Source organism: Acomys minous (genome assembly GCF_964271855.1).
Source record: "Acomys minous genome assembly, chromosome: 13".
Classification (NCBI taxonomy): domain Eukaryota; kingdom Metazoa; phylum Chordata; class Mammalia; order Rodentia; family Muridae; genus Acomys; species Acomys minous.
Window position 1 is genome coordinate 87,655,456 of NC_140495.1, and position 14,205 is coordinate 87,669,660.

Below are 14,205 nucleotides of genomic sequence, written 5' to 3' on the forward strand. Positions count from 1 at the left end.
TTCCTCCTCTGCTGCCGCTTTCCCATTTTCCTGCTCCTTAAACAGAAGCTTCGTCCCATTGTCCTGCCTCTTTCACAGCCATCCCTTTACCCCTCAATTCTTGGGGGGGTGGGGAGGGCAGCTTCATATCAGACGCCTAGTAGCTAACCACGGCATCCCAGCCAGTCCCAGGTTTAACCTTCTATCCTACGGTCCCTATTTCCGTGCTCCCCTCAACATCTCCGTCAGAACATTGCTGTGGAGTCTCTGAATCTGGCAGATTCCAATAGCACCAACTTCACCCCATCACCTCCTTCACATGAGTTTTATTTCTTCCGTTAAGTGACGTGTAAGTTACTCAGCCGTGCTGTCTGTCGCCCCTTCTCACTCTTAACCCATCACAGCTAAGTAAACATTAAGTCCCGCAACTTCTGCCTTCTTCAGGCCTTCCATATCCATCCACCCCTCTCCGTGAGCACTGCTGCCACATCTCCAGCGTCTACAAAAGCTGCTGCAACCTGCTGTCTTGCAGTTCATCCTCCAAAGCTGGCCAGACATCTTTCTAAATGCCCTACTCCTCAGGGTCTCCATATTGCCCTCAGCCACGAAACCCTCAGGCATTTCAGAAACTAGGCAAATAGCATAGGCAAGTGCTGTGAGCCGAGTGGGAGACAGCGCCTCACGTGGCCTGTGTGTCTGTGGGCACGCCTCTCCGAGAGTCTCACGTTGCCTGTGGGTCTGAGGTACAGCGAACTCTAACCTGCCGAGCAGCGTGTCTGCAGGGCTTCTGTGAGATGTTCTCACTGAGATGAGCGCCTTGAGCTCTCAGCTTTGTAGAGGCTCGCATTCCCTTGTTTGTTTTCAGGTCAGAACATCTCAACATAAAAAGAATGTGTTGTTCCTGATGCGTGTGCCTCTGTGTTCTTACTGGATCACAGCGTGAGACGTGGAGGCCTGGAGTCAGTGTTGGTCTAAGTCAGGTTCTAGAGCTGCCACGTGCTAACCGTCTGCCAACCTAGACATCTAACTGCTGTGGGCCTCAGTTCAGTCTTCTGGGTGTTTTTTGTTGTTGTTGTTGTTGTTGTTGTTGTTGTTGTTGGTTTTGTTTTGTTTTAACTTGACATTTTACTGACTTACTATATTCCAGTCAGTAAGGTGGCTATATCTTTGATAAAATCTAGCCATTTTTATCATTTTTTTTTTCAGTGCCAAAGGAGGCTCAGGTGTGGCTCTTTTAAGAGTTAGAAAAGATTTTACTTAGCCCTCTGACTCATAGAAATAAACCATTTTCTTCCACGTCTGTCATGCACTGGATGCCAGCAGGTGGCCTAGCAGAAGTCATTCAGAGTTTTCTAGAGGTCATTGAAACAGAAACGAGTAACTTTTTGCTGTAAGTTTAATTCCAGTGACATATGATCATGAAGATAAGCTGTTTAGCCAGGCGGTGGTGGCGCACGCCTTTGATCCCAGCACTCAGCACTCAGGAGGCAGAGGCAGGTGGATCTCTGAGTTTGAGGCCAGCCTGGTCTACAGAGTGAGTTCTAGGACAGCCAGGGCTACACAGAGAAACCCTGTCTCAGAACACCAGAGAGAGAGTGAGAGCGAGAGGGGGGGGGGGCGGAGGGGGAGAGAGAGATGCTGCTTATAGCCAGTCAGTCTGCAGAGATGGTATTAAAGGCCAGGCTCACCGCTGGCCCCACTACCAGATACTGAGGAAAACAAAATGCTTTTAAAGGAAAGAAATAGTGCACTTGACCTAAACATCCAAATTTTCCTTCTGGCATTGACTTGGCAGCCGCTTGGAGACTGCTCGGATTCTGACAATTTCATAAGGTTATCTGAAGCAGGTTTTGGGGAAGGAAATAAAGTAAGGGGTGTAAGAAAATGATTGTAAAGGAAAGAAAAAAATTTAGAACTGCTGCTCAGAGTGGCAGCATCTCTTCCTCCTGTGGCTAAAAGGAAGTTCAGGTTGTACCTAAGTCCCAGTCACTCAAAGCTGATCTACTGGGCTCCAGTGGCAAAATGCTGTCAGTAGCTGCTCTGCAGGAAGCCTTTGGCCATTGTGATGGGACACCACTTCCCTCTACTTTGCCAGTCTTTCTCGTATGCACATCATACACATGTGTGCTCACACAGCCATAGTCTTGGGAAATCATTCTGAAAGATAGCAAGAGAAAGATCATGCCCGATGGATTACTTACCACAAATGCACATCACCTAACATGATGGAGAGCCACATGTCCAGAGTATACAGAAGATGTGCTATGGGCATGCCATCGTCTGCTCAGGTGACCTGGTTTTTGAATGGTGATCCTAACATGTTTTTCCAGTCCAGCTCAGTTGGGTAAATTTTCAGCTTATCTCCATCTGTGGCCATCTTTGGCCCTTGACACAGTTACTTCCAAAACCTGTGTTACTTTATCACTTCCTGGCCTTTGAGGTGCTTATATGTCCACAGCCTGGACCACTCTCAGCATCCATGTGCACCTTGACCAATCGTTTTTTGAGTTTTGGTTTTTTTTTTTTTTTTAATAGTATGTGTATGTGTGTTTGCCCGTTGGTGTGTCTGTACAAGCCTGGTGCCAGCAGAGGCTAGAAGAGGAAATCAGATCCCCCTGAAGCTGGAGTTACAGCCAGCCATGTAGGTGCAGGAAACTGAACTCAGGGCCAGTACCAGAGTGGCCAGCACTCCTAACCACTGAGCCATCTCTTTAGTCACCTCTGTTTTGTTCTGTTCTGTAAACCTTTGGGATTGCAAGTACAAAATCCACCAATAAGTAGATAAGTTATCCATCTTAACGCTTGACTCAAGCTGGGCATCATGGCTCTTGCCTTTAATCCCAGCAAAGGCAGGTAGATCTATATAAATTTGAGGCCACCATGTTCTACAACATGAGACCCTGTCTCAAAAAACAAAACAAACAAACAAAGCAACAACAACAAAAATGAAAGTTTGACACATACTAAATCTCAGTGGAAGATTAGAACATTTTTTTAATTTTAATTTTAATTTTAAAAGTGCCAATAGCCAGGTGGTGATGGCGCATGTCTTTAATCCCAGCACCTGGGGGACAGAAGTAGGTGAATCTCTGTGATTTCAACACCCCCTTGCCTATAGAGCAAATTCAAGGACACCCTGCCTCAAGAAAGAAAGGAAGGAAAGGACGAAAGAAAGAAAAGTGCCAATAAACATATAGAAATTGAATCCTCCAAGTGGTATTTTTCCCAGCAATTGTAAAGAGGAACAGGTATGGACCAGGGATGGCAGTACACTGGGAAGAGGAACAAATCTGTTGGATGCCAGCATCAAGTGAAGCAGACAGCTGAGAGCAAACAGGCACAGCATTCACCGCAGCGACTGAAAGCAGGAGCTTCCCAGCCAGCTGGCCAGAAGAGTCGGCACCAGGGAAAACGGCTGATGACGATTCTGATTATGCGTGGTATACAAAGCCCACCAGTAAACAATTTGTTTTCTGAAATCATTTGGCATATTTTGTAGTATTGGAACAGACAGGACTTTGTATTAGTCTCCAAAGCTCCATACATTGGGAGCACAAAAAGCAGGAAGGGGGTATATATCTTGGTTTTCTTCATTGAGCACTTACCAGCGTGAAGGAGAAGAGCCATTAGTCTGTGTTCCGTTACAACCCACGGAGTGCATTCATTGCGTTTTGATTGCTTCTGAGACACTAAGGCTGATGGGAGGAGCTTTGGCCTCTCACTTCCGGCAATGGGTACTGCAAGCTTTGTGCATTTTTACCTAGGTTTCTTGTTTTGTTTTGTTTTGAGCTTCAACTTAATTTTAACATTTAAGGCTGCTTCTTCATCTAGTAATTTGTGTATGGAGCCGGCACGTTGAAATGGGTACAGGATGGCGTTCTGTCCTACCAGAGACATCGCAGGCACTTACAGAAGCAGAGTGCAAGCTAGCTTGTTTACAGGCAAGGGCGAAGGCCTAGCCTCTGCCCCCCTTGCACTGCAGTGACATGTCTCACTGTAGACAAGCTTTCTTGACTCAGTAAATAGTGGTGCATTCAAACAAACATGCTGCACGTGCTTAGCATGTATAACCAGTAGCAACCAACAAACAGAAAAGAGGATCGTACAGCTGACGGTGTGGCAGGTTAAAAGGCAAGGCTGAAGTGTTTAAGAAGAAAGGCCCAGGGCCAGGAGAGGTGGCTCAGCAGTTCAGAGCACTGGCTGCTCTTGCAGAGGACTGGGTTTGACTCCCAGCACCCACAGCTCACAACCTGCTGTAATTCCAGAACCGGAGGGAGTCTGACGCTCTCTTCTGGCCTTTACAAGCACTGCATGAATGTGGTGCATAAACATGCATGCAGGGAAAACACCCATACACATAAAATTACCATATTGAAAAAATGTAAAAGTACAAAACTGTGGAAATAGAAAAACAAACTATTGCTGTCTTTACTGGTCACAAATTGTCTTGGGGTTTTAAGGAGTTAACACTTGATGTAGACATTGTCAGCTGATGGCTTGGCGCTATTTTATGTCTTGACTGACGTGTTCTTTCCACTTTCCCCCTTTCCTCCTCCCCTCCCCTCCCCTCCCCTCCCCTCCCCTCCCCTCCCCTTCCTCCCCTTCCTCCTCTATCCTGTCCCCCTTTCTCCCTTTCTCCGTGCAGCTCCTCAGAGGAATTTTGAAATTGCTTTCAAGATGTTTGACTTGAATGGAGACGGAGAAGTAGACATGGAGGAGTTCGAGCAGGCAAGTTGTGCTGACTTCCTTTTTTAGTATTTCTTAGCCAGTGGCGAGTGAGCCGTGAGTGCAGGCCCTAGGGAGAGCCTCGACAGCCAGACTTGCCTCAGAAAGCCGACTTGCATGTGAAGGCCACTCACCTCCCCTACACACACACACGCGCACACACACACACACACACACACACACACACACACACACACACACGGTGTCTCTGTGTAGCCCTGACTGTCCTGGAACTTGATATGTAGGCCAGGCTGGCCTTGAACTCACAGAGATCCGCCTGCCTCTGCATCCCGACTGCTGGGATTACAGGCATGCGTCACCACGCCTGGCTAGAGGCCACTCTTACTAGTCCCCAAAATGAACCTTTCTCAAAGATTGAGCAACTTCCCTGTGTTTTCTTATTTTATACCAACTTTGTATATCGTAAGTCATTCCATTACATTTAGATGTCAATAATTTGCGTAGAGGGCTGGCTCAGCGGTTAAGAGTTCTCAATGCGCTTCCAGAAGACCTGGATTCACTTCCCAGCACCCCGTGGTAGCTCATTATCGTCTATAACTCCAGTCCTAGAGGATCCAAGGCTGCCTTCTGGCCTCCCTGGGCACCAGTCACGTATGTGCTGCTTGGGCGTATGTGTAGGCAAAACATAATAATAATTTAGAACAGAATTTTTGTAAAGCCATGCTACCTCTTGCCACTTCTAGAGAGCAGACTGAGAAATGTGGAGTGCTAAAAGCTACTGAGATGCAGACAGTGTTGCTGTGAAGATGACTGCCCTGCTCGCAGGAGAGGTTTTGCGCCATTCTCCCTCCCCTCACTTTAAAACAAATCACCCTTTTTTAAAGACAAGCTCTTCAGGAGGCTTCCCGGGTCAGCTATTCAACTGTGTGTCTCTGTCTCCTCATCTATGAAATGGGATAATAGAACATCGCTCCTATTATCTGCGTGTATTACAATGCACACACAGAGTCTGCAGACTCTTTCACCGACATGAATCTAAGGGTGGGGATTCGGTTCTGTTTTAGGTTCAGAGCATCATTCGCTCCCAAACCAGCATGGGCATGCGTCACCGAGATCGTCCCACCACTGGGAACACCCTCAAGTCTGGCTTGTGTTCAGCCCTCACGACCTACTTTTTTGGAGCTGATCTCAAAGGGAAACTGACCATCAAGAACTTCCTGGAATTCCAGCGTAAACTTCAGCATGATGTTCTGAAGCTGGAGGTAGGTGTTGCCTGGACGCAGTAATAGATTCCCCCGTGTACACCGATGGAGGGGCTTAGGGGCCATGAGACATGTCTGAGCCTTCTGGTTGGTCTTTGCGCCAGGAGCAGATGGGAAATGGGAAATGACTACTCTGCAGGAATACTGTCTTGGAGTTGTATGGTTCTAGGACGCACACAAAAATGAAAAGATTATAAATCTTAGTTGTCTCTGGATGCAAAGAAATTTGGGTGTGAGAGCCGACTTACCCCTCTGCATGTTTCCCAGTTTTATGCTTATTACATGGACGACACCAGAATGTAGAGAGAAAAGGGGATAGTAAATAACTCTTGCTATGAGAGTTTGCAAAGGCGCTAACAGCTGGAAACACACAATGCCTGAGTGAAAATCTCTGTGCTCAGAGTTGCAGCAGCGTCTCGCTGTGCTTGGAGATTTACAAGCTCACTTCCCACTCAAAAATGTAGATAATCGTGCTGTTCGGGCCCTGGAGTGTTAATGTCTTCACAGTTTGTCTTAACCAAGAGGGTTTGGGATTTTTGGCTAATGATTCTATTCAGAGAATTTATCAAACACCTATATATGCCTTTGTCTAGAGATTTTTTTTTAATCCTAACTTTTAGAGATTTTAAAAATTTTCTTTACAAACCTCTTGTTTCCAACATTAATACTTTCCAACATTCCCTACTTTAATATTATTTGAACTGTCAAAACATTACATAATGTCATTAAAAGCACACAAAAAGAAAGGTACTGCTTCTCTTAAACCCTCCGTGTTCGTGCTCTGCACCCTGGGTTTCTCCTGTTACTGTGCTTTCTCGTCCCCTGGACTGCATAGTGAGACGCTGTCTCAAAAGCAATACAAAACACCAGTCTGGACTACGTTAGGTGCAGCTGTGGTGCCAGCACTCAGAGACAGAGACAGGAGGATCTGAAACTCAAGGCCATCAGTGGCTCTACATAGAAAGTTCAGAGTTATCCTGCACTACGTGAGACCCAGGCATAGATTCCTGCAGTTAGCCGGGGCTTCTTATGGAGGCCTGTAATAACTGACAGGCACAGCACCTGCTTTACAGCTCAACAGAATGGCTGCAGAGCTGTTCTGACTTGACTTGCTCCAGCTCCCTTGCACTGCCGGAACACACGGCAGAGAAAGCGTTAGGAGAGGGAGCCGAGTTAGATCTCGAACTGCCTCTCCACTACATGCAGATAACACGACAGTCCACAAAGCAATTATATAACCAGCTCTCATTTAATCACAAAATTAGTAATAATACCTCAGTTTTTAAATTTTTATACTCTATTTATTTATGCATTTGTGGAGGTGGGGACCAGAGGACAGCTTGTTGGAACCTTTTTTTTTCTTTGTACCATGTGATCCCAGTACTCTAACCCAGGTCACCTGGCTTCGTTGCAAGTGCCTTACCCTCTGAGCCATTTCCCTAGCCCATAATATTCTAGTTAGGTGCCATTTTGCTTAAAAGTTTCTTTTTTTTTTTTTTTTCTTGAGATAAGATCTCACCATATAAGCGAGGCGTGGTGGCGCACGCCTTTAATCCCAGCACAAGGGAGGCAGAAGCAGGCCCATGGCTGTGAGTTCAAGGCCAGCCTGATCTACAAAGTGAGTCCAGGACAGCCAAGGCTATACAGAGAGACCTTGTCTTGGGAAAAAAATCTCACCATATAATTCTGACTAGCTTGGAACTACTATATAGCCCAGGGTAGCCTCAATCACAAAGATCCACCTGCCTATGCCTCCCTAGTGCTGGCATTAAAGGTGTGTACCAGCACACTGCCAACAGTTTGCTTTCTTTAGTGGTACATGGTTGTACATAGAGGATTGTCTTCAGAAAAACCTCAGGACTCTGGCTCTTGCCCCTTTCCTTACCACAGTAAACTTGCAGACAGTGGAGTTTAAAATGAAACTTCCCAGAATAGAGAAAATTGATCATTTAAGGCTCAGGACTCTAGAACTTTGTGTGTAAATGCTCACGTTTGTTAGCACAGCCTGAGCATTTAATTTACTTTTTTTTTTGGATTTTGGAATACTTACATGTGTATCTTGGGTGTAGAAGTTTACATTAAAGTGTGTGTGTGTGTGTGTGTGTGTGTGTGTGTGTGTGTGTGTGTGTGTGTAGGAGTTTATATATTCTAGACTTTACACCCTACATCCTATTTATAGGTCCGTGGAATGTATATGAGACTGGTGTTTCCAAACATCATGACATTGGGAATGTAAACAGTTTAAGTCCTTACCTTTATAATTACAATTTAACACAGAATATAGATGCATAAAAGCAGTTACAGGCTAAAGCTCAGAGCACCGTGGTACTTTAAGTGAAGTTTAAAAAAAGAATACACAGAGTGAACACAGAGAGCTGAGCAGGCAGCTGATGACCACAGTCTAGCTGAGCACTTCTAGAAACACCAGTGGGAGTCCAGAGGACAGAGCACAGGACTCTGGGCTTCCATCCTGGGGCTCGGTAGAGCTGAAAGCCCGCTAATGTGACATATCAATAACAGTGGAATAAAAACTCACCGAAAAGATGAGACTTCATAAGCCAGGCGTGGTGGCACATCCCTTTAATCCCAGCACTCAGGAGGCAGAGGCAGGTCGATAGATGTGAGTTCAAGGCCAGCCTGGCCTACAAAGCAAGTCCAGGACAGCCAAGGCTACACAGGAAAACCCTGTCTCGAAAAAACCAAAATAAATAAATAAATAAATAAATAAATAAATAAATAAATAAAATTAAAAGATGAGACTTCATACATATGTCCCCTATAGAGACACAATTGGAACCCTCTCTAGGACACTTATTCTCTAGCTTTCTGTTATGTTTGATGTTAATTTACAGTTATTTGTAGGCTCTTGAAGAGCCAACACAGTTATTATTTCCTAGTTAGAAATTCCTCATATTGGGGGGCGAGGGTCCCAGCCTAACATTTAGTGTTGTGTAAACAGTTATTCACCCTGAATCCATTCTCTCCACATAACGACGCAGCCCAGTGACTAAAGCCCCTGTGTCCGTAGCTCGAGTTCTCAAACTTTCATCCATCAGTGCTGTCTTCCCAACTGCGTACATCTCCCTTTGAGGAAGTGTTCCTAGCAGACAGCTCGTTGGCTTTGGCACTACTAAGGCAATGAGTTAGTTATTCTCTGGGAGCCTGGCTACTCATTCATAAAGTGGTTAAATGAGTCAGCGTTGTGTTGTGGGCTGAATCACGTCCCTCCAAACTTCATGTGCTGTAGTGTATTACAGTTGGGTTGTGGAATGTCTCAGTGGGCTGTTTTGGATGCTGGGTCACCAGCTCAGGGCACTGTGGAGCCTCTGGAGCCTGGCTGGCAGACGTTGCAAGCCTTTGGCAGTTACACCCACTTCTGGTTCCAGCCTGACTTTGCTTCCTGGCCTGGACCACGTGAGCAGGTGTCACCCTATGCTTCTGCTGACACTGGCTCCCCACACCATGATGAGCGGAAATGGCTCTAAGACTGTGAACTCAAAGCCTCACTCCCTCAAGTTGTCTCTGTCAGGTTATCTCCCACCATGATGGGAAAGTAACACCGGTGTCTCGGAACAAGTGACTGCATTCAAAAAAGGTCACTGGATGTGGTCCAGCTCCATCTGACTTGAGTCTTTAAGAGAAAAGAACGTGGACACAGCAGGAGACACTGGGGCCCACAGGCAGAGAGGCAATGATAGAGCAGCCCTGGGCAGCCACCTACAAGCTGAGTAGAGGGCCGCGCTCAGACCTTCCAGAACTGTGGGAAAGTGAGTTTCTGATATTTAAACCACCCAGTTAGGGAGTCTTGACTGGGCAGCCCTGTAGCACTGACACAAGGCTGCGTGCCCCCCAGCACCTGGCAAGTGTTGTGCCGTGGTGTCCACTGTTGTGTTGTTTTGTTGCTCCTTTCACCAATGGCCTTGGACAGATCCTACGCAGCTGTGCCCAAGTCATCCCAGCTGAAAGACCAAAAGGCTTTACTTTGATTTTGAGATCATTTTCTGAAAAGTCGTCTGGAAATGGCAGCAATTTGTGTTTTTATGAAACACTTTTAATTTCACTTTTCCAAGTTTGGGTGATTTTTCCCTTCACTGAGCATGAAATAAAATCTCATCATCACAGCGAAGAGGCAAGTGGAAATGATTAATAAATCTCAGTAGCTCGGGGTGGGCTTGGTAATCCCATCATTCTTGCTGTCTCTCACTAGTTTATTTCATGGCTTATCTCCTTTAAAACTTGAGATCGTGGAGATTTATGGTTCTGCTTACCTGGTCTTTTATTCTGTCCTCTTTCTCAGAATGGCAGCTTTGAGAATGAAGGATGTTTGGTCCATCACTCTGCCTTTGCAAAAGGCCGAGAGAAGGGGGGCAGTGGGCGTTACCCGAGCACCTGCTCTGGCCAAGGCACTTTGCATATAATAACTTATTTTGGAGACAGGTTCTCTTGGCTGGCCCGGAACTCCCAGCATGCTGCTGCTTCCTGAGTGCTGGGAATAAACCGTGCACCACGATGCCCAACTGACCCCTTTTTAATTCCCACCCACTTTCTCAGAGTCAATACCATATCATAGGCGTAGAAACTGAAGGTCAAAGGAGTCAAGGTCACAGCCACTTTGTGGTAGTGTCAGGGGTCCAAGCTTACTTTCAGACTGAGCTATTTCTGCTCACTACTTGACTATGTTGTTTGTTCGTTTTTCTTTTAGCCTATGCTAAGGTTTTTATGGGACACCAAAAAAAAAAGAGTTTGCATTTGGGAAGCTGAAAAAGATCAAAGTTCTGTGATTCTGCCTTTTCCAGCAGTTCATTTCCTGACTCCTCTGCTACCCAGGGTGCCACTCTTAGGGCCGAGAAGGAATGCCCTGTTGCATACTTTTGTAAGCTATTGCCCAAGCTAGCTATTAGCCCATGAACTCCGGACTGTCTGAATGCTCTTATATTCTGACAGCATTTGTTTCGTTTTACCTCCTTTCTCTATTTGAGAACAACAGCAACAAAACCATGGTTTTAAAGAAGTGATAGAAGAGTACAGAGTTGCTTTGTTAAAACTCTTTTTAGGTTAAGAATTCCATCTAAGGCTACCGGAAGCTAGTGCTCCGAGTTCCTTGGAGACAGGTGCCAAGTCTAATTCCACTTAATATATTCATTGATTTCTTGAAGACAATAGCAAGAAAAATGTCACTCAAAATGAAAGATACTAGAAAATTCTTTGAAAGATTGTGGTTAATTTTAATTTGGAGGTTAGGTGGGGGAAAGGAGCTGTCATGTCAGAGAGAAGTAAAAAAACTAATTTATGCAAGAATAAAGGCTGAAACTGGAACATACAACAAAGGAACTGGAAAATAAGTTGGGGGTCTGTGTGGATACCGCGTAACCAGCCAATCACTGTGATGCTTCAGGAAGGATGACTGCCCGTTACCGGGAGATAAATGAGTTATAGGTCAAAGAACCACAGTGACTGTCTTATATTTCTGGGCTTCATTTAAAAAAAAAATGACGTTAACTATACTTGTTTAATAGGAAAAAATAAAAGTGGGGCGTAAAGAAATATGCTAATTATTCACAGCTATCAGTAAAAAGAGAGAAGGCTGACAAAATGGCTTGGAGAGTAAAGACGCCTTTGACCTGAGTTCAACTGCCAGAAATCACATAAAGGTAAAAGGAAGGCATTGACTCCACAGCGTTGTCCGCTGATTGCTACGTGTGGGGGGGGGGGTCACATTCACACACAGACACATACATACACAACTCATACACGCACAAAGTCATAATAACTAAATTGTTTAAGATTACAGAAAATGGCCTTTAATCCCAGCACTTGGGAGGCAGAGGCAGGCAGATCGCTGTGAGTTCGAGGCCAGCCTGGACTACAGAGCGAGTCCAGGACAGCCAAACAGCCAAGGCTACACAGAGAAACTCTGTCTTGAAGGAAAAAAAAAAAAAGATTACAGAACATGAGTTAATTTGAAGGCTACACAGAGAAACCCTGTCTCGAAAAAAAAGTAAAAGAAAGAAAGAAATTTGAAAAAGCTGGGCACAGTGGTGCATGCCAGTAATCCCAGCACTCTGGGAAGTAGGGGCAGGCAGATGTCTGTGAGTTCGAGGCCAGCCTGGTCTACAAAGTGAGTTCCCTTCTACCGTATGAGCTGTGGGGATTAAACTCAGGCTCTCAGGCTTGGTGGTGGCAAATGTGTTTACATACAAGCTGCCTTGCTGGCCTATTGCTGTTGTAACTGTCTTCAGTCTGACCCAAGCCATGCGCGTGTTCTACAACTCTCTCCCCCTGTGTTATATCCCAGCTCAGAGGGGTTATTTCAGGTAAGGAGCATTTTTAAAACCTCAGCGTGCCTAAGGAGCCCCTAGAAACATGTCTAAGTCCATCGGAGCATACCTCTGTGTACCCGTCTCTTGTTCTAACGGGACAGGGAGCCCACGGTCTGAGAGAGACAGACTTAGACAGAGGCCAACTGGTTACAGAGGAGGAGACCAAAACAGAAGGCTCCCAGCCAGGTACTTTCTGAAGCTAGAATGTTCTCTGTAGGCTTCACATTTGTTTTGTTGGGGGGGGGGGAGCTATCCCATTTTCTTCTCTGGAGGAAGAGACTTCATATGTGAACTTTATGATGAAAGTTGTGTCTTTTTTATTTGCTTTAATTTTGGCTTTTTGAGACAAGATTTCTGAATGTGGGCCTGAATGGCCTGATACATATTATCAGGTCAAGCTGGCCTCAGGCTTACTCTTCTGGCTCTACCTTCCAAGTACTGGTTTATAAGCGTGGGTCGCCAGGCCTGCACCATAGCACCAGGTCCAGGGGCGGCTCCTTGTTTCCCCCTTATTTATTTATTTTGCTTTGGTGTTGTCTCTGCATGTCTATCTGTCTGAGAGTATCAGAACCCCTGGAACTAGAACTGAAGTGACCGACAGTTGTGAGCTGCCCTGTGGGTGCTGGGAATTGAACCCGGGTCCTCTGGAAGAGCAGCCAGTGCTCCTAACTGCTGAGCCATCTCTCCAGTCTCCCAGAGCTGACTTTTAATTACATGCAAGAAAACAGAATGGAGTTTCCATTGGGAATGCTTTCTCTTTTACTCGTTGCGTCTGCAAAGCAGATTATAGATAATAATACATTCATAGTTTCTTATTTTATCCTTGATTTTTAGCTTGAATTATTCAGTAAAAGGTGCTTTTCTCCTATAAGTGTTTATAATTTTAACAAGCAAAGTATATACTTAAAGGGTGTTTGTTTGTTTAAGAAAAAAGACCTAGACAGATGTGGTGGCACACACCTTTAATCCAGCATTTGGGAGGCAGAAGCTGGCAGATCGCTGTGAGTTTGAAGCCAGCCTGCTCTACAGAGTGAGGCCAGGACAGCCAAGGCTATACAGAGAGACCCTGTCTCAAAAAAAAAAACAAAAGAAAAATGAAAAAAAAATTTTAAAAACCTATTAAGATGATAATAGCAGCACTCTCCTCTCTTGTAAAATATAACTTGTATATTTGGTTATAAAAATAAAGGTATTTTTACTAATAATCTTTTTCTTTGTGAGGGAACACACTTTTTCAACATGACTGCTTTATTCTTGTCAAAGTGTTGAGAGGAAAGCAGAGCAAGCATGTCCTTAAGTGTAAAGGGGGACTGTGTTCCTCTCACCAGGAACTGAGATAGTAACATACTGTAGGCAAGGGCTGGACAACACAGCTGCTCTTCCCAAGGATCCGGGTTCAATTCTCAGGACACACAGAGTGGCTCACAACCATCCTACCTCTGGCTCCCAGGGATCTGACGCTCTCTTCTGGCCTTCTTAGATGCCAGGCACATGCATGGTACACAGACATACATGCAGGCAAAACACCCATACACATAAAATTAAAATGCAAAAGCCAATTGTAGGGAAATAGGAAAATCAAAATTCCAATATGTCTTCCCCCTAGGAAACTCTTCTTGCCACTTAAGCAATATCATTATTCCAAACTAAAATACATAATACACACGCATCATGCATATTTACATATATGCACATGTGTTCATATATATGTGTATGTGTGGCTTTATTTTTTGTCTCTTTCAAACTCTTTATTTTGCTCAGTTCATCAAAAAAAAAAAAAATCAGCGTATACACACCACTGGTTGGTGATGGAGCCAGCAGCCTTTTGTGTGTGGAGGGGAGTGGGGGGATTATTGTTTGGTTGGTTTTGCTTTTTGTTGTTTTGGTTTGGTTTGGTTTTTGGTTTGGTTTGATTTTTCCAGACACGGTTTCCCTATGTAGCCTTGGCTGTGCTGTAC

At 45.1% G+C, this 14,205-nt stretch overlaps 1 protein-coding gene across 1 annotated transcript in view; it reads left to right on the forward strand.

The window, feature by feature from the left end:
- MICU1 (mitochondrial calcium uptake 1) overlaps positions 1-14,205 on the forward strand; it is a 153,972-nt gene that overhangs the window by 77,334 nt on the left and 62,433 nt on the right. Inside the window, exons 7-8 of the mRNA XM_084753577.1 lie at positions 4,625-4,707; positions 5,730-5,927. Coding sequence (XP_084609703.1) covers positions 4,625-4,707; positions 5,730-5,927 — 281 coding nt within the window. The remainder of the gene's footprint in view (positions 1-4,624; positions 4,708-5,729; positions 5,928-14,205) is intronic.